The 20,329-nt window shown below is 43.2% G+C and overlaps 1 protein-coding gene across 1 annotated transcript; it reads left to right on the forward strand.

Moving 5' to 3' along the window:
- The first annotated feature begins 265 nt into the window (after positions 1-265).
- ZNF317 (zinc finger protein 317) lies at positions 266-17,351 on the forward strand. The gene is made up of 7 exons (XM_019427812.2): positions 266-461; positions 10,262-10,381; positions 11,097-11,233; positions 11,659-11,785; positions 12,236-12,331; positions 13,804-13,886; positions 14,322-17,351. The coding sequence occupies exons 2-7, from the start codon at positions 10,351-10,353 to the stop codon at positions 15,639-15,641; spliced, it is 1,794 nt and encodes a 597-aa protein (XP_019283357.2). The 5' UTR covers positions 266-461; positions 10,262-10,350; the 3' UTR covers positions 15,642-17,351.
- The last annotated feature ends 2,978 nt before the right edge of the window (positions 17,352-20,329 follow it).

Below are 20,329 nucleotides of genomic sequence, written 5' to 3' on the forward strand. Positions count from 1 at the left end.
GAGCCTTGAGTGTATAAATAGTTCTAACACGGTGAGATTCGCTGCTACCACCAAGAGAATGATTATAAGACGAAAAGAAACCCGAGAACTGGGTTCTGGGACACTGGAACAGTTGGAAGTTGGGAAATGTGGATCGTTAGACTCCAGTTGGGCACCACCGCCATAACCGTCTAAACTCGAGAACTACATCTCCCAGAATCCTCTCTGCCCCAGGCTTCCGAGTTAGAAGCCGCCTTTGAAGTCCCGCGAGAGTTAGAAGGCGGAAGTGAAGCGGAAGCCATTGCTCTCGGGAGGCGATTGCGGCTATACACATGGGTAGAGGAGGCGTCCATCGCGGCTTTCTCCCGGTTGTTGGGGGCTCTCCACTTCCCCGCTACAGACCGCACCTGCTGTTTGAACTTGACGTCCTTTCAGCGGCAGCTTCCGTGACCTCCATTCCACCCAATTCTAACGTCAGCCTTGTAAGCCCCAATTTCCTCACTTAACCCTTTACCCTCGGTCTTCCCGAGGACACGAAAGGCCCATAGGGCAGGGAGGAGTAATTGGGGACAGAGACCTGGGACCGGAAAGCCAGGCAGCCCGGTGAGGAGTGTGCTTTAGACTCAGTGATCAACGACATGAAATGCTGGTACGCGAGGACTGAAATTTAGGACCGCTGTGTTTAGGACAAGGGGAGGCACTGATGATCTGGTTTAAAAAAAAAAAAAAAAAAAAAGACCCCTTGGGGTGGAGAGGGAGAGGCCCCGCCCAGGTGAATTCAGGACTTTATGGTGGGGTCTGTCCGGAACGGGAGACCGGGAGGGTAATACCTTCCTTTTCTTTTGCGGTCCGTTTTGTCCAATATTAATAGAGGCACACCGGCTTCCTATTAACATTTGTATTGAATGTTAAATCTTATATTTAAAACTTTTCCGTGAACTTCCCTGTTATTTTAGTTGACTGGTGTAAACAGCCTATAACTGGATTTAAAAGTTCACTTCAAAAAAAAAAGTTCACCTCAACGTTCTGTTATTTAACCTGAGAGTTAGTCCATTAACATTTATTGTGATTACTATTTTGCATTGATTTTTACTATCTTATTGTGGTTGCTATTTATCCTTTTCCTTTCAAATATTTTTTTTTTATTTTTTTTTAAACGTTTATTTATTTTTGAGACAGAGAGAGAGCATGAACGGGGGAGGGTCAGAGAGAGAGAGGGAGACACAGAATCAGAAACAGGCTCCAGGCTCCAGGCTCCGAGCTGTCAGCACAGAGCCTGAGGCGGGGCTTGAACTCCCGAACCATGAGATCATGACCTGAGCCGAAGTCCGACGCTTAACCGACCAAGCCACCCAGGCGCCCCTCAAATATTTTTTAATTGGAATATAAAACATGCAAAAAAAGTATGAAAACACTCTTTGCAAAAAAAAAAAAAATTTATATATGAAAACACACACTCTTAAAAGGACAGTGGTAAAGCGAATCTACAAACCAGACCAAGAAGGAGATTATGAAACATCGAACCTGTGTGGTCATTCCTGCATCCCCTTCATTCCCCATAAATTCCTTTAAGGATTTTACTTTAAGGATTTATATGTTTTTCCAAAAATGCATTTCCTAATTTGGTAATTATTTGTGAATGGACTCACTCAAGTGCTTTCAGAGACGTTCTTTTTTCCATTAATGCAAGTACACTTTTTTTTTAAATTTTTTAATGTTTATTTTTGAGAAAGACTGTGTGAGCGGGGGAGGGGCAAAGAGAAGGAGACAGAATGGAAGCAGGCTCCTGGCTCCAAGCTGATTTGGGGCTGGAACTCACAAACCGTGAGATCATGACCTGAATGGAAGTCTACCGCTTAACCGACTGAGCTACCCAGGCGCCTCTGCAAGTACACTTTTTAATTTAGAGATTTTTAAGTACCTTGTAGATGAAGTGCATACACTTACCCATTCATTTTCAGACACTTCATGGCTTAAATTTTAGGGTCAGTTTAGAGTTCCCGATACTTGCGTTTTCTTTTTCCTTTTTTTTTTTTTTTTTTTTTTAAGTTTATTTGTTTAGAGAGAAAGAAGAGTGAGAGCATGGGAAGGGCAGAGAGAGAGGGAGAGAGAGAATCCCAAGCAGGCTCCGCGCTGTCAGCACGAGCTTGAAGCGGGACTGGACCTCATGAACCCTGAGATCATGACCTGAGCTGAAACCAAGAGTGACACTTAACCGACTGAGCCCCCCGGGCACCCATGGAGTTTTTATTTTCAAGTTGTGTTGAATATGTATGTGAGTTTTTATAATGTTGGCATTATTTCATTGAATCTTACAATTAATCTTGTTATATCTATTTATTGATATAGAATGTTTGCTTGTATATTCTACAATGCTTTTCAATGAAGTTTCAAAGGATTTAAGGAGTTGGGGCAGCTGGGTGGCTCAGCTGGTTGAGTGTCCAACTCCAGCTCAGGTCATGATCTTGTGGTTCATGAGTTCAAGCCCCACATCCAACTTTGTGCTGACAGCTCAGAGCCTGGACCCTGCTTCAGCCTCTGTGTCTCCCTCTCTCTCTGCCCCTCCCCTGCTCCCACTGTCTCTATCAGAAGTGAATAAATGTTAAAATTTTAATAAATACAGGATTTAAGGAGTGTGTGTGTGTGAGAGAGAGAGAGAGAGAGGGAGAGTTTTGTTGTTAGATTTATTTGTAGGATCTTTGTTTTTAGTACTTAGGAATTTTTTTTTTTCCCCAAGGGCTTGGTGTATTGAATTTGGGTTGGTTTTTGTGTAGTGTTTTGAATGTTCTTCATAGACAGTTTTATCCTCTGTAGAATAAATAGTAACTACTTTTATTTTCCGTTTGCATCATTCATTTTTTATTATTTACTTTGCTGGACTCGCTGGAGACTTCTGGTATCATTGAATGGAGTTTGGGCAGCAAACTCTAGGTAGTCCCATTTTTTCCCCCCAGCCTTGAAGATAATTGACTTTTTATGTTGGTCGAAGCTTTTTTTTTTTTTTTTTTTTTAAAGATAGTAAAGGAAACTCCCTTCTTTTCCTAGTTTAAGAGTTTTTTCTCATGAAAGGTTTAGGCTTTTAACAAGTGAATTTTTTTTTTTTCTGGAATCTGCTGTGATATCTGTTTATCTGTATATTTCTAGTACCTTAAACAGTGCCTGACTTGTGGTACTACTGTTGTGCATTGAATGCATGAGTGAATAGTGTGATTTTCTTACTTGTCTGGTAATGTGGCAAATTAAATCAATTGGTTTTCTAATGATTCATGACATTTGCGTTGGTAAATAACTTACTTGTAAAGGTAGGCACTACTGTATCATTTTTGTCTTCCATTTGCTAGTGTGTTTGGAGATTTGGATCCGTGTTTGAGTAAAATTGGCTTGTAATTTTCCTTTTCTGTTTCAGGTTTATGCCAGTCTCATAAAATGGGGTGGGAATATTCCATTTTTTCTAAACTCTGGAATATTTTGCCTAAGAATAGAATCACTTGTTCTGCAAAAGGGAGCTGCACCAGGAAAAAACCATTTAGGTCTGGGGTTTTCTTTGTGGAAATTTTTTGAGCAGTTGTTTCTTTGTTTCAGTTCCTTTAAAGGTCATAGGGCATCCAAGTTCTTTATTTCTTTATGGTCAGTAAAATTTCTTTAGGGATTTACTCATTCCTTCTAAGGTTTAAATTGTATAGTCAAAGTCGTTAATGTTTTTATTATATTTTTAATGTTTGTTACATCTGTAACATAATCTGGTTTTTCATTCATAGATTTTCCTTTTTTAAAAATAAAATAAGTCCTGCCAGAATTTTGTGATTTTTGTTTTTCTTAGAGAACTTTTGCCTTGATTGAATGACTTCATCATATGTCTTTCATCTCATAACTTTCTGCTCTTTATAATTTTCTTCCTTTTACTTTTTTGCAGTATTTCTTTCCAGTTTCTAACATTGGATACCTGTCACATTCCAAAGAATTTCAGTGTATTTTATTATACTTCAGTTATAAATATTATGTATTATGACTTCTTTGACACGTGAATTATTTAGAATTTTTTTCTTTTTTAATACTCATTCCTGTGACATTTTTCTCGTTACCCTTTGGACACTGTTTGCTAACTTCATTGCATTGTTTTCAGAGATAGATGCCATTTTCTGAGACACGTTGTACCTGTTTTGGTTGGAGTTTATAGTAGCTAGGGTATACTGTTTCGTCTTGTTCAGTATGCGTATAGTTACTGAATCATCTGCTTGAACCGTGTTAGTGAGACCTCTGGTGGTGGCTTTATCCATGCTCCTTAGATTTCAGTCTTTTTTTATTTTTTATTTTTATTTTTTGAGTAGGCTCCATGCCCAGCATGAAGCCCAGTGCGGGACTTGAATTCACCACCCTGAGATCAAGACCTGATCTGAGATCAAGAGTTGAACGCTTAATCACCTGAGCCACCCAGGCGTCCCTCTATCTTTGTGTGTGTGTGTGTGTGTGTGTGTGTGTGTGTGTGTGTGTGTGTGTATTTGAGGCTGTTAAAATACATATATGTGCGCATATGTATATATACATATATATAGGGTTTTTTTCTTGAATTATACCTCTTTTCGTTACGTAATACCTCAGTTTTCTCTGAACCTTTTTACCTTAGTTCTTTCTGTCGGATGCTAATGTATTTAAACCAGATTTAAAAGAAAAGTGTGTGTCTTGTATATCTTCTTTTTATTTCCATTCTTGCTATATCTTTGTTTTAGATGTCTGTTGTAAACAGCATATAGCTTGATTATTTGTTTAAAAATTTTTTTGATGTTTGTTTATTTTTGAGAGAGAGAGAGAGAGAGACAAGAGTGTGAGCAGGGGAGGGGCAGAGAGAGAGGGAGACACAGAATCCAAAGCAGACTCCAGGCTCTGAGCTCTCAGCACAGAGTCTGACGCGGGGCTCACACTCACGAACTGCAAGGTCATAAGCTGAGCCGAAGTTGGACACTTAATGGACTGAGCCACCCAGGTGCCCCTAACTGGGTTGTTTTTAACCTGTTTTGAGAATATCTATATTTTAGTTGAAGTATTTAGTCTATTAAATCTTGTGTGTTAATATATTTGCCTGTTGAATTTGTCCTTTTTCTATTTTTCCTTTCCTCTAGCTTCCTTTGATTTGAATGTTTTTTCATTTCACTTTTTTTCCTCCGTACATTTTGATTTTATATCCATATTTATTTACCTGAAGAGGTTAGCCTTAGAAGAGAGAGCAGACATCTCCTTGTTTGTAATAGGAGAGGAGGAGAGTATCACAGATCGGTTTTGGGAGGAATTTTGTTAGAACTTTATAGAAACCAGAAAGTTAGAAACACTCCTGTTAACTTTTTAAAAGTAAAGTATAATTTACCGTGAAGACAGTGCACAGATACTAGATCACTTTGATGAATTTTTTGACAGTTGTGTACATCGTGTAACCACTAGCTAAAAATAAATGTGAAGAGTATTTCAGTTGCCCCAGAAAGTTCCTCTTGCTTCTTCAGTTTCTCCATCTCATGCTCTTCCACCGAGGCAGCCGTTTTTGTTTTTGTTTTTACTTCTATCGACTGAAATAAACAAGTTTTGCTAACAACCTAAATAAGTCCACCTACTCGTGGATGTCCTATGACTGGAATCGTAGAGCATTTTTTGTGTATAGTTTGTATTGGTCAGCGTCGTGGAGTTTCCACTGTGTTGTGTGTCTCAGTAGTTACTGTTCGTTCAGTAATATTCCATTGCACATACCACAGTGTGTTTATCCGTTCTGTTGTTGATGGATATTTAGATTGTTTGCAGTTTGGGGCTATTATGAAACCAGATTGCTGTGAACATTTTGTATGAGTCTTTGTAACGTGTTTTAAAATTTTTCTCTTGGGGCGCCTGGGTGGCTCAGTCGGTTAAGCGTCCCACTTCGGCTCAGGTCATGATCTCACGGTCCGTGAGTTCGAGCCCCGCGTCGGGCTCTGTGCTGACAGCTCGGAGCCTGAAGCCTGCTTCCGATTCTGTGTCTCCCTCTCTCTCTGACCCTCACCCGTTCATGCTCTGTCTCTCTCTGTCTCAAAAATAAACATAAAAAAAAAATTTTTTTTTAAATAAAAAAATAAAAATTTTCTCTTGGGTAAATATCTATGAGTGGAATGGCTGAGTCAAATGGTAAAGAAACTGGCAAAATGTTGTCCAAAGTAGTTGAACCAGTTCAACCTCAGCCACCCATCCTTGCCAACGTTTGATGTTGGCAGTCTTTTTTATTTTGGCCACTCTAGAGGGTTAAAATGCTGTATCTTTAGTTTTGTTTGCATTCATCTGATAACTGATGACGTTGAATACCTTTTGACAAGTTTGTTATATTTGTCGTTACATTTTGTGCTTTAGCTTTTTTTTGTTGAATTGCTTTTTAATTTTGTTTTATAGGAGTTCTTTATGTAATCTGAATGTATGAGCTCTTTGTTAAGTGTATGTACTACAATTATATTTTTTTAAGTGTATCTTGTGAGAGAGAGAGAGAGAGAGGGAGAGGGTGCATGCATGCACACACACGAGCAGCGGTGAGGGGCAGAGAGAGAGGGAGTGAGAATCCCAAGCAGGCTCTGTGCACTGTCAGCACGGAGCCCAATGCAGGGGCTTGATCCCATGATCCACAAGATCATGACCTGAACTGGAATCAAGAGCCAGACACCCCATACTACAAATATTTTTTCCCAATCTGTGGCTTGACTATTCATTTTGTTTAAGGTTTATAGCAGCTTTATACATAATTGCGCAACTGTTTTTTTTGGAATTGAGTTATAATTGACAAAACGTTAGTTTTAGGTGTACAGTGTAATGATTTGATATTTGTGTATATTGTGAATTGAACACCACAATGAGTCTCTAGTTAACATCATTGCCATACAGAGTTACATTTTTTTTTTCTTGTGATGAAAACTTTCCAGATCTACTCTCTCAGCTACTTTCTTTTTTTTCCCTCGAAGTATAACAAACACAACGTTACAGTAGTTTGGGTGCAAAAACCTATTCTGTGCTCACAAGTGTAGCTACCATCTGTGACCATACAGTGTGTTACAATATCTTTGATTATATTCCTTATCGTTACCCTTCTCTAGCGACTTTTAAATATATACTACAGTATTAATAACTAGTCACCATGCTGTGCATTGTACCTCCATGATTTACTCATTTTATAACTGGAACTTTGTACCTTTTGATGCTTTTCACCCATTTCACCCACCCTCTGATTCAGGCAGTCTGTTCTTTGTATCCATGACCTATTTTGTTTTGTTTTTTGAGATTCCACATAGAAGTAAAAATAGATATTTAGCTCTTTCTGTCGGATTTATTTCACTTTGCGCAATGCCCTCAAGGTGAATCCATGCTAGCAAATGGCTAGAGTTCATTTTTTTTTTAAAGTTTATTTACTTATTTTGAGAGAGAGAGAGAAGCCCAAACAGGCTCTGCACTGTCAGTGCAGAGCCCAATGCGGGGCTCTATCTCATGAACCATGAGATCATGACCTGAGCTGAAATCAATAGTTGGATGTTTAACCCACTGAACCATCTGGGCACCCCACTTGTAAGATTCTTTTATGTGTTTCAGATATTAACTCTTTATCAGATATATGATTTGCAAATATTTTTTTGTTAGGTTGCCTTTAAAAAAAATTTTTTTTAATGTTTATTCATTTTTGAGAGAGAGAGACAGGGCACTAGCAGGGGAGGGGCAGAGAGAGGGGGAGACACAGAATCCAAAGCAGGCCCCAGGCTCTGAGCTGTCAGCACAGAGCCTGACATGGGGCTTGAACTCACAAACCGTAAGGTCTTGACCTGAAGTCAGACACTTAACCGACTGAGCCACCCAGGCACCATGCCTTTTCATTTTGTTGATGGTTTCCTTTACTGTACAGAAGCTTTTTAGTTTGGTGCAGGCGCACTTATTTTTGTTTTTGTTTTCTTTGTTTTCCGTGTCAAATCAGAATTGGCAAGACCAGTGTCAGGGAGCTTACTGCCTATGTTTTGTTTCAGCTTTGTGGTTTTGGGTCTTACATTCATGTCTTTAATCATTTTGAGTTCATTTTTGTGTATGATGTAACATAGTGGTCCAGTTTCATTCTTTTGCATGTGGCCATCCAGTTGTCCCAACATTATTTATTAAAGAGACTGTCCTTTCCTTGTATATCCTTGGTTCCTTGTCATAAAGTAATTGACTGTGTATGTGTGCCTTTATTTCTGGGATCTCATTTCTGTTTCATTGATCTTTGTGTGTTTTATGCTAGACTATTAATTTTCTTCATGATTTTGTTTGAAAATTTGTATTTTTGGTAAAGGCCAATTTAATGATTTATTAATATTCTGTGTCTAGACTAAAATACTGTTGTGTAACTTAAGGTTGTTAAAATATTTTCTATGGTTTTTATGTTGTGGTTTCTGTTTCATCTCAGAAAGGTTTTTAATTCAAGTTGTTGCTTATGCAGTGATAAAAGAATGTAAAGTTCCTGTTACCCATTGAGTTCTTTCAGTGGCATTTTTTTTTTTTTTTTTTTTAAATAATGTCTACACCCAGCATGGAGCTCAAACTCAGGACCCTGAGATCAAGAGCTACATGGTCTCCCAACTGGAACCAGCCAGGTGCCCTTGGTACCATTTGTTTGTTTAATGTTTGTTTATTTTATTTTATTTTATTTTATTTTATTTTATTTTATTTATTTTTTTAATGTTTTTATTTATTTTTGAAGGATAGAGAGACCGAGCATGAGCAGGGGAGGAGCAGAGAGAGAGGGAGACATAGAATTTAAAGCAGGCTCCAGGCTCTGAGCTGTCAGCCCAGAGCCCAACGCGGGGCTTGAACTCACGAACTGGGAGATCATGACCTGAGCCGAAGTCGGACGCTTAGCCGACTGAGCCACCCAGGCGCCCCTAATGTTTGTTTATTTTTGAGAGAGAGCACACATGTGAGCTGAGGAGGGGTAGAATGAGAGGGGACAGAGGATCTGAAGCAGGCTCTATCCAGTCTCTGAGCTGTCAGGACAGAGCCTGATGCAGGGCTCAAACTCATGAATCATGAGATCATGACCTGAGCCGAAGTGGGACGCTTAACCACTCAGTACCATTTGTTAAAAAGACTGCTTTCCCTACTGAATTGCTTTGTTCTCTTAATGAAAATCGTTTGTACACATGTAGGTTTGTTTCTAACTCTGTTCTGTTCTAATGACCTGTTTGTTACTTATTCCATCCATTACTGTGATAAAGTTAGTACAAATCCTGTACGTTTGTTTTTCTTTCTTAACATTGTTCCTGCTCCTCTAGATCTTTTGCATTTTGGTTCACATTTTAGATTTGGTCTGTAAACTCATTTTTTTTTTTTTTTTGGGATTACTGTGAAATGAAAATAAGATTACTTGTTGAAAGCGTAATGATGAGACAGTTTTTGATTTGGGAAAAACTGGCAAGATTTCTACACAGTTTTTAGGCGACTGGAAGGTCAGGTTGCCTGGTAGGCTTTTCTTGAATATAAATACTCCTTTTGCAGCTGAGTTTGGGAGGTTACCAGTTGTGTGCAGACTGGTCTTGCCAATTACCTTCAGAGAGGAGGTGAATGGTTGGAATGAATCATCCAAGGTTGGTCCTTTGGCTGGTAGGAATTATATGGGCAGAGAGTCATAGAAGTGACGGATATTGATGATGACTTCCCGCTGGGTAGGCGGGGTGGTGAGAGGAGGAATTTGCTGTTAGAGAGCAAGATGGAAGCAGCATGGGTGGCCTGGAATCCTCTCTCAAGTGAGAGAGGTCGTGTGACAAGAGTGTTGGAGAAGAGGTTTTTGTTCAGAGAGATTTTGGAATCATTGCCTGCGAGGTGAAGCTGATTCCAGTGATGACACGGCCTGGGCTGTGGCCAGGGTGTGTGTGTGGGTGTGGAGTGAGTGGCCAAAAGGCACTGGAGGTTGGAACGCGTGGCTATAGGTGGACCGACCCCACGGCTACTAGAACCATCCTAAACCATGGTAAGCCTTGAAGTTGAAAGGAAGACAAGTCTGGAGCCCAAGTGTTTAACAAGTAAAGGAGTCTGATGGAGTTGTGCTTGGCAACAGATCACACGGGAGAGTGGATCTGAATCTTATTAGGCACATCAGGGACCTTCTCCACATTGGCCCAGAGGACTCACCTGAGTAAGATAAAGGCCCAAGATCAGACAGAACTTGCTGCTCCAAAGAAGAGATGGTGGAAAACCAAAGTCAGAATTGTCCTGTGAGCAGAGAGGTGGGAAGTCTTTGTCCTACTGGTCTTTTTCTCATTTACTACAGATGCCTGCTCGAAGAGTCCCGTGACAGCGAGAGGGAAGCCTCCTGCTGCCAGTGCCCTATTCTGGCAGATTGACTATCGTTCTCACAGGATGGCAGCTCCTGGTCTGTCTCCCACGTGTGGTAAGTTCCTGGGGTGATCATGAGTGCCCTCAGAAGTCGTGTGTAAGTGGCCCCTGGACTTCCCAGAGATCAGGGGTGTGCATGGCTAGGGGGAGGTCTGCCAGGAAGGGTGGAGGAACTGACAAGGGGTGGGGGCAGAGTCGTGGGAGCCCCCCACGTGACTGTCTGACTTGTGGGTTTGGGTGAAGTAGGGATTGTGTGTGGTTGGTGTGTAAGGAAAGACAGGTCGTGGGTAACCCTGTTACCTATTTATTATTACTGTTATCGTTATTATTAAATATTTTATCTGTAAGTAATCTCTACTCCCAGCATGAAGCTCAGACTCATAGCCCTGATATCAAGAGTTGTGTGCTCCACTGACTGAGCCTGCCAGACACCCCTGTTTTGTTTTGTTTTTTTTGTTATATTTGTTATTTATGCCGTATTACTGTGAAAAATCTGAGCCAAGTAAACGCTCTCCCTGCTAGAGCTTTAATTTCTTCACTCATTGGTTGAGAGCGTGTATTGCTTTTTTATGGGTATGTCAGCCTGCTGTCCTTTCCCCTGTCCCTGAGTGGGGCAGGGCCCCTCTGGCCTGTTACAAGACATGGTGTGTGTGAGACAGACGAGGATAGGCACTGCACACCACACCTAGCATACTTCCAGTTGCATGGGCAGCTTCCTGATCTGTGAGTGTCGGGCAGGCTTTAATCCTCATGGATCCACTCCTCTCCAGCTGCGTCCATCCAGGACCCTGCCTATATCCAGGAGTCAGAGATTCATCCCTCCAGAGACCATTCCTGTCCCCAGGATGTGGACCTGTTTGCTTGCAGTGGCCTGGAGCCTCCTGCGCCAACCAGTGTGGGTTCTCAGGTAGAAGATCTCTGGGCCCCTGGGGGTGGGAGAGGCACTTCCCTAGGATGCCCCCAGTGCCACCTGTTAGAGTTCTTTTAGAGCCTCACCCAGGCTGATCACTGCCTGATCAGGGCACAGGAGAAAAAGCCAGAGACAGGTGCAAGGCTGTCCTGGTATCAGGGACGTAAGGGGAAATGACTAACGTAGCAGGTGTTTCTCTCATAATACAACTCAGAATGCTCAGGCCAGGCTAGAAGTGGAGAGATTTGGTCCCAGGTCAGCAGTGTTGCATGTGATGCGATGAGATCACCTCCTAGTGAAGAGTCCCCAGAGCCACATCTGGAAGTCCTGTGTTCAGAGTCTCTCATGCCCAGCCTCAGTCCATCTCTGTGGACACAGACGGGACGGTTTCTTACTGACCCCAAATATGTGTGGTGATTCAGGAGTCAGTGACTTTCCAGGACGTTGCTGTGGACTTTACTGAAAAGGAATGGCCCTTGCTGGATTCTTCACAGAGAAAACTGTACAAAGATGTGATGTTGGAGAACTATAGCAACCTTGCTTCAGTGGGTAAGGCTGGACTCATTTCTCTGTTTGTGTGGCAGATGTTTTTGTTTTAAGTACTTGCTGTGACCCAGGGACTGTGGGGATGTGGAACACAACGTGAACAAGCCGTCCTGATACCCCCCCCCGCCCCCCATGGTGACCCCCAGCGGTTGCCGAGACCTGCCCATTGCATTGACCGTGGAGGTCAGCAAGTGTGTCTGAGCCTGGGCATAGGTTTCTGAGTTGAGCAATCTTCATTCTTTTGAAGGGCAAAGCGTGTCGGTGTTTGTGGCTTTGTGTTTTATGAAAGCCTTTCACTGTGTTTCTTAGAAATTGGGCACCACCATTTCGCTGCTCCTAAGTCAGACTTGTCCACCTTCAGAGCACTGAAGATCAAAACATTGACCCCAGCCTAACGGAAGGGGTTGTCCTCTGCACGATCCTCCCCCAACATGTGTCTTTCCCCGTGAGTAGGGTATCAGGTGGGCAAACCCAGCCTTATCTCCCACTTGGAACAAGAAGAGGAGCTGAGGACAGAGGAGAGGGGACTTCACCGAGCCACATCTCCCGGTAAGCACCAGGCAGACATGGGTGCTTCTGGGCACCTGCTTTACTCAGTGATGCCGGGCAGGGAGGTCCATGAGGAAATGTCAGCCAGGGAAATCTGAGAATGCCCCGTCTCCATTTTCGCACAAGTCCTTTGGTCTCACTGTCCTCTCCTATGTATGTACGTCTGTGTTTCTTCCTTTTCTCTTCCTTTTATCTATCTGCTGACTGACTTATTCACTTATTGGTTTACTTACTTTCCACTGAGATACTAACTGTTAGTTTCAGGTGTACAACATAGTGACTCAATTTTTGTATGTATTGCAAAGGGATCACCACAGTAAATCTGATTAACATCCGTCACCACACAGGTACAGGACAATTTTTTTCTTGTGATGAGAACTTTTAAGATTTACTGTCCTAACAACTTTTTTGTTAAATTTATTTTGAGAGAACGAGTTGGGGAGGGGTGGAGAAAGCATGAGGGAGAGAGAATCCCAAGCGGACTCTGCACCCTCAGCGCAGAGCCCGACGTGGGACTCGATTCCGTGAACCATGAGACCATGACCTGAGCCGAAATCAAGAGTCAGACATTTAACCAGCTAAGCCACCCCACTCCCCTCTTAGCAATTTTCAGTATAATACAGACTTATTAATTATAGTCACCATGCTGTACCCTACAGCCCAGGACTTACTTGTTTCCCAACTGGAAGTTTGTACCTTTTGACCCCCTTCACACCTATTTTGCCCACCCACCACCTCTGACAACCATCACAGTGTTCTCTGTATCCACGAGCTCAGTTCTTGTGTTTTGTTTTGGGGGGTGGTAGTTGTTTTGTTTTGTTTTGTTTTTTTAGATTCTACACAGAAGTGAGATCATGCAGTCTGTCTCTGTCTTATCTTAGCATTATGCCCTCAAGACCCATCTGTGTGGTTGAGTAGGAAGAGTTCCTTCTTTTTATTCTTTTACGGCTGAATAATAATCTACTGTGTGTATACACCACATTTTCTTTATTCATCTGTCAAAGGACACTTAGATTGATTCCATACCTCGGCTATTGTAAATAGTGTTGTTGTGAACATGGGGGTGTGGATATCTTTTCAAGGTAGTGTTTTTGCTTTCTTTGGGTAAATCCCCAGAAGCAGAATTGCTGGGCTTCGTGTGTAAATTTGACCTGTCCACGTGAGCTTTGTCCCATTCTTTCATACTCTGCACCCCTGATTGTACCCTTCTGTTGTTATCCGTGTTACTCTTTGAAGAGTTATTCCTTAGTGAATCTAGTTAAGTGCCTCCTCCGCCATCACCAGGTATCTCACAGAGCCACATTGCACAGGCATTTTTATCCCCATGTGTGTTCTTCCTTTCAACATCGCTTTTCCTTCTTTAAGGTTAGTTTTGCAAAGAAATCCCCGTTTTCATCAGCTGTCATCTCACTGTTTTCTTTCTCCAGCCAACATTTCTTTCCTCAGGTTAATATTTTTCCAATTTGTTGCAGATTGGGAGACTCCATCTAAAAGCAAATGGTCCATTCTCATGGAAGACATTTTTGGCAAGGAAACACCCCGTGGTGTGACAGTGGTAAGGTTTTCTTGGGATGATCCCTGGTTTTCTGGACGGGAGAAGGCTGGGGCAGCCTGTTAGAAAAGCAGCTCAGGAACCAGCGAGTGGTATTCCCTGAGAGGCACCTGTTTCAGACACTGTTTCTCACAGCTTTGGGGGAAAACCCTAAACCTAGCCTCAAATAATGAGCGTTGGGGTTCAATTCAGGTTTAAACAGTAAACAGTAAAAGCTTTGTGAACGTTACTCATGTGGGGCCTCAGGGCGTAGCCTCCACCGTTTCATTTGCTAGACCCCAAGTGGGACGTGAACAGTACTGTTGCACTCCAGTCACAGCGTCATTGGTCATAGGGCCTGTTTCTACTCCTGTGAGTGTACATGGGGAGGACTGGATGGCTCTTAGGGGCGTGGGGAGCTGTGGGAAACGCCCTAGTCACTCCTCTCTCAATCATCAGGAAAGAACACGTCTTGGGGAGAAACCCGCCGAGTACACTCACCTGTTTGAAGTCTTCAGCATGGGCACCCACCTTACCCAGCAAATGGGAAGGCACCCTGGCAAGAGGCCCTATCACCGGCGGGACTGTGGGGCGGCCTTTAAGAACAGGTCACCTCTAACCCAACACGTGAGCATTTACAACGGGAGAAAAATGCACGAATGCCACCAGTGCCAAAAAGCCTTCACGACGAGTGCTTCCCTCACGCGGCACAGGAGGATCCACACTGGGGAGAAGCCCTACGAGTGCAGCGCCTGCGGGAAAGCCTTCAATGACCCCTCCGCCCTTCGGAGTCATGCACGAACTCACCTCACGGAGAAGCCCTTTGACTGCAGTCAGTGTGGAAACGCCTTCCGAACCCTCTCCTCCCTGAAGATACACATGAGAGTTCACACCGGGGAGAGACCTTACAAGTGTGATGAGTGTGGGAAGGCGTACGGCAGGAGCTGCCACCTCATTGCACACAAACGGACACACACTGGAGAGCGACCGTATGAATGTCACGACTGTGGGAAAGCCTTCCAGCATCCCTCACACCTCAAAGAGCACGTCCGAAATCACACTGGAGAGAAACCCTACGAATGCACACAGTGTGGGAAAGCCTTCCGATGGAAGTCGAACTTCAACTTGCACAAGAAGAACCACATGGTGGAGAAAACGTACGAGTGTAAAGAATGTGGGAAATCCTTCGGCGATCTCCTGTCACGGAGGAAGCACATGAGAATTCATATTGTGAAGAAACCCATCGAATGTAGACAGTGTGGGAAAGCGTTCAGAAACCAGTCCATCCTGAAGACGCACATGAATTCCCACACCGGAGAGAAGCCGTATGGGTGTGATCTGTGTGGGAAAGCCTTCAGTGCGAGCTCAAACCTGACCACACACAGGAAAATACACACTCAGGAGAGACGCTATGAGTGTGCCGTGTGCGGGAAAGTGTTTGGGGATTACTTGTCCCGGAGGAGGCACATGAGTACTCATCTCGTAAAGAAACGTGTTGAGTGCAGGCAGTGTGGGAAAGCCTTCAGAAACCAGTCCACCCTCAAGACACACATGAGAAGTCACACAGGAGAGAAGCCGTACGAGTGCGATCACTGTGGGAAAGCCTTCAGCATAGGCTCAAACCTGAACGTGCACAGGAGGATACACACCGGGGAGAAGCCCTACGAGTGCCTGGCCTGCGGGAAGGCCTTCAGCGACCACTCATCGCTTCGCAGTCATGTGAAAACTCACCGGGGAGAGAAGCTCTTCGTGTCTTCTGTGTGGAAAAGGCTCCAGTGATGTGTCTGCCTTCAGGGAAACACGAGAGCTCAGACGGGGCCCAGTTGGTGTCATGGCTGGGAAAGACTTGTTTTTCCTCATCACTGTGGGCATTCTCGAGAACTCATGCTAGGGGACAAAACTATACCTGTGGTATGCAGGAGTCAGGTGCGCATTCAGCTCTTAAAAATAAAAAATGAGAACTTAGGGAGAGAGACCGTAGCTTGGGATTTTATGTCAGAATGACCTTAGCACCACCAGCACCTTCTGGGCATACGAGCAAGCACACCAGGGACTTACTGGTCTCACACCGTATTCTTGATGAACAAAATCATACTAAAGAGAAAAACCTATAAAATAGGAATGTGGGAAAGTCTATAAGAGAGGTCAGCAAACTGGCCGACTGTCTATTTTTGTATGGCTTGCAAACTAAGAATAGTTGATAACATTTTTAAAGAAGAAAAACATGTGGCAAACACCACATGTGACTCACAGAGCCTAAAACACCTACTTTCTGGCCCTTTACAGAAAAACCCAGCCAGCCCTTGGTCTACAGGAACAGTTCTAACCCGGTGGTGATTTTGCTTATCTGGAGACATTTTTTATTGTGAAAACTGGGCGGGGGGTGGGGTGCTACTGGCATATGATGCCCGGGAGCCCCTGCAGGAGAGAATTATGTGGCCCCAAATGTCAGTATTGCTGAGGTTGAGAAACCATGGCCTACAACAATCGCTCAGTTTTTATGAAACGTACTCACACTAGGAGACATTTCTGTTTAAAACTTCAAAAAGCCTAGCCAATGGAATTCTTTCAGGAAACGTGAGAACCCACACCGCGGACGGCCCGCGTGTGGAGATGATTTTAGCCGCAGCCCCCTCACTTGTGCTCATGAGAATTCATACCCTGATGGAATTTTCTAGTGAATCATGAAATTGCATTTGTCAGTCTTTCATCATGAAAACAGACCCTCACTCATTAATTTGTAGTCTTTATTCTTAAGATCATGCTCCTCTAACACTTGGGCTTCATTACAGGTTTGTATATAGTATTATTATAATTCCATCCTTGATATGTGTTCATTTCCTTTTGGATAACTCCCTTGACCAGTGGACTGTTTGGCATTGTGTTAAATGCTATGTAACATGTGGGTATTTTTAGTACCTGTTTGTTACGAGTGTCTAAGTCAGATGCGTTGCTATCAGGGCATGATGTCTTCATCAGATGGATCCTCTGGAATGTTCTGGGCCTCCTGTCCCTGCAGGAGTGACATACACTTCTCGTTGCTCTCCCGGTGTCTCATCTTTCACATCAAGAAAATCCAAGTTTTGTCAGATTACTAAGATACCCTAGTTTTAGAAGTCTCTTAATGAGTTTTCCACAACTATTACAGTCTTTATGTCACAGCCTGGCCATTGACCGATAAGCAGATGTCACTGTATGGGCTGTTGACAAGAGAGCTCTTGAAAAGGGATTTTTCTTACCTGCATTCTTCTACAGATTTTGTTTTTGCTCTTTTCCCTACTTCTCACCTTGCAAGGAGACCAAGTACCTAGTGTTCAAAGATACGTCTTTTGACCATGAGGCTGCAAGCCACAGGCTAAAGAGGATCCTGCAGAAAAGGCACAATGATCCTGGCCCCTCCAGTCACTTCTTTGTCTACACTAGCCGTGGATATATTATTTCCAGACTTCCTATTACATGAGAAAAAAATAAAACTGGTTATTGGCTTAAGCTGCTTTGGATATTTCATTGTTTATGAATTTAATAATTTTTTATTGGTGGGGGGAGGGTTCTGTTACTCCCAAGTGGATGCGATCTGTAATACGTGCATCGAGTCATTGGTAAGGTTTTATAGCTGCTGTGTGTGGACATAATCTGCTTATACTTTTAATTGTTGAATATGGGTTGGTTTTTTTTTTTTTTACATCTTTAATCCATGTTTTAAAATTGTGTTTCAAGTCTCCGATACGCTTAAGTATTTATTTTCTTGATTTGAAGTGTCTCAGTCTTTACTGAAGCCCCAAGAAGCAGATACCGTCATGATCTCCCTTTTGCATAAGGAGAATCTAAGGCAAGCAAGATTAGGTTGCTTGTCTGAGTTCAACCCACAAACAGGTAGTAGTGCTTCTGTGTCGGGCCCTGTTCTGTCTGTGCCCCACATCTGTAGCAGCAAATTGGGATTTTTGCCTTCACGGTGCTTTCTTTCCGCTTAGGGTAAGGCACCCCGTAAACAAATGAGTCTGTAAATACATTGTATACTGCAAGGTGGTTAACGCAGTGGAGGAAAAGCTAAGCATGGTGATGATGAGACAGAATGTGGGGGTTCAGAGCTGTTGGGTGGAAATCCTTCACCTTAGGGGGCATTTGAGCAGAGATGTAAACTGACAGCACCATGTTGTAATCTGGGGTGGAGCACCCTTGGCAGTTCAAAGGCCATGAAAAAAAAAAAACAACTGCTTGGGACACATGCAGTAGCACAGGGGCCAGTGGAGCAAGCCTGGGAGTCCCAAGACGATGAGGCTAGAGCTGGGTCAGGGTGCCAGTCACGGGGGCACCCTGTGGATTTCCTGGAAGGACTTTGCCTTGTATTCTCCCGTGTTGTGGGAAGTCAGTGGAGGGTTTTGAACAGAGGGGTTGGCAACTAGTTTCTGAATCGCTGGCTTCTGGGTTGACAGGTTAAGGAAGGACAAGGGCACAAACAGGGCCATTAGAAAGCTCTTGCAGAATTCAGGGTAGATACAGTGGTGGCCAGCTGAGTAGTAGCGGGGGAGGCTCGAGGATCCCACTGATGAACGTAGTGGCAATTTTCATTTCCAGATAGTGGCCTTTTGTATCCCCCTGCAGCGTACCTTTTCTGTTGCTGGTGTACAGTTTGTGATTCCCGTTCTTCCCAGTTGTGAACAATGCTGCTTTAAGAAGTTGGGTCCGCGCTTTCTGGAGCGTCGGTGAGTTATTCCAGGAGCGTGAATTGCTGGGTTGTGAGGTCTGTGCGTGTTCAGCTTACCGGTATGAGCACCAAAGTCATTTCTGCAGTGGTTGTGTAAGGACCGGGATGTGTGCATGTGGTAACGCTTGAAACAAGGTCTACTGAAGCGCACAGAAGTTCTTAACCCACACATGTACAGCTACGTTATTACACCGAGCAAATCCATGTAATCACCAGACAAGAAAAAACACGACCAGGGTAGCTGATACCCTTTCTTGCATATGCAGGTGGCAAACCCGTCCCTACTCTCCACAGGTAACCGGTGTTCTGACTGACGGCATGGCTTGGGTTCTTTGTTTTCAAACTCTACAAATGGAACCGAACAGGGTGTGTTCTTTTGTGTCTATCTGATTTTGCCCAGTATTTCTGTTAAATTGACCCTTATTATTTAGAGTATCTCTAAGTGCATTTTTGTGTGTGTTCTGTTTGCATATTCCACAGTTATTTAAGTACTTTGTGTCGGTTTACATTCCACGTTTCAGTTTGGGGCTCTTGTGAATGATGCTGCTATGGACACACTTTAACGTTTCTGATGGTGCACAGGTGCATGTATTTCTCTTGGGTCTATGCCCTGGACTGAAATTTATGGGTCGAGTGGGGTGCATATGTTTATTCTTTGTACATGATGCCAATTTTCCAAAGTGGTTGTGCAACTTTGTTTTGCAACAAGCTATTTTATGACATTGGATACGATGCTGAAGTTGCCTGCCTTTTTCTTCCTGTGATTTATATATTCCACGTATATATTGCACAAAACTCTGGATGAGTTTTGTACATACCTTCTCCCACTCTGGTGCGTGTCTCCAGTGTTCTAATAGGTGTATTTTCATGAGATGAGTTAATTTTAATGTCCTTGAATCTTTATGGACAGCACTCTTCTGTACCTGTGTAAGAAATATTTGCCTACCCAGAAGGCAGGATGACATTCTATAATTTCTTCTGCAAGTTGTTTTTTCCTTTAATATATATACCTTTAGATCTGCAGTCATGTGACATTGATTTTTGTGTGTGTTGTGTGAGGTTAGATTAAGTTTTATTTTTTCCATATTAACCCAGCATTATTTACATAAAAAGTATATCTTGGGGCACCTGGGTGGCTTAGTTAGTTAAGCATCTGACTCTTGATTTTAGCTCAAGTCATGATCTCATGGTTGGTGAGTTTGAGCTTTGTATCAGTCTCTGCTGAGTGTGGAGCCTGCTTGGGATTCTCTCTCTGTCTTTTCCCTGCTCATGCTCGCTCACTCGCTTTCTCTCTGTCTCCCCCCCCCCACCCCCTTTCCCCTGCTCGTGCACTCTCTCACAATAAATGAATAAGATGCCTGAGTGACCAGTCAGTTAAGCAGTGGACTCTTGATTTCAGCGCAGGTAATGATCTTGAAATTCATGGGATTGAGCCCCACATCAGGTTCCTTGCTGACACTGTGCATAGTCGGCTTCTGATTCTCTCTCCCTTTATCTCTGCCCCTCCCCCTCTCATGCTTGCCCTCTCTCAAATAAGTAAACATTAAAAAAAAGTATGTGTTTGCCCTAGGAATTTGAGATGTTACCTTTGTCATGTGTGTGTACACACATGCGCGCGCGCGCACACACACACACATATGTTTTGGAGGGGTAGAGGAAGAGGGAATCTTTTTTTTTCTAAGGATCTTTTTTTCATGTTTGTTTTTGAGGGAGAGACAGTGCAAGTGGAGGAGGGCAGATAGAGAATCCAAAGCAGGCTCTG

Source organism: Panthera pardus, unplaced genomic scaffold (assembly GCF_024362965.1).
Source record: "Panthera pardus isolate Hobbes unplaced genomic scaffold, ASM2436296v1 HiC_scaffold_8, whole genome shotgun sequence".
NCBI lineage: Eukaryota > Metazoa > Chordata > Mammalia > Carnivora > Felidae > Panthera > Panthera pardus.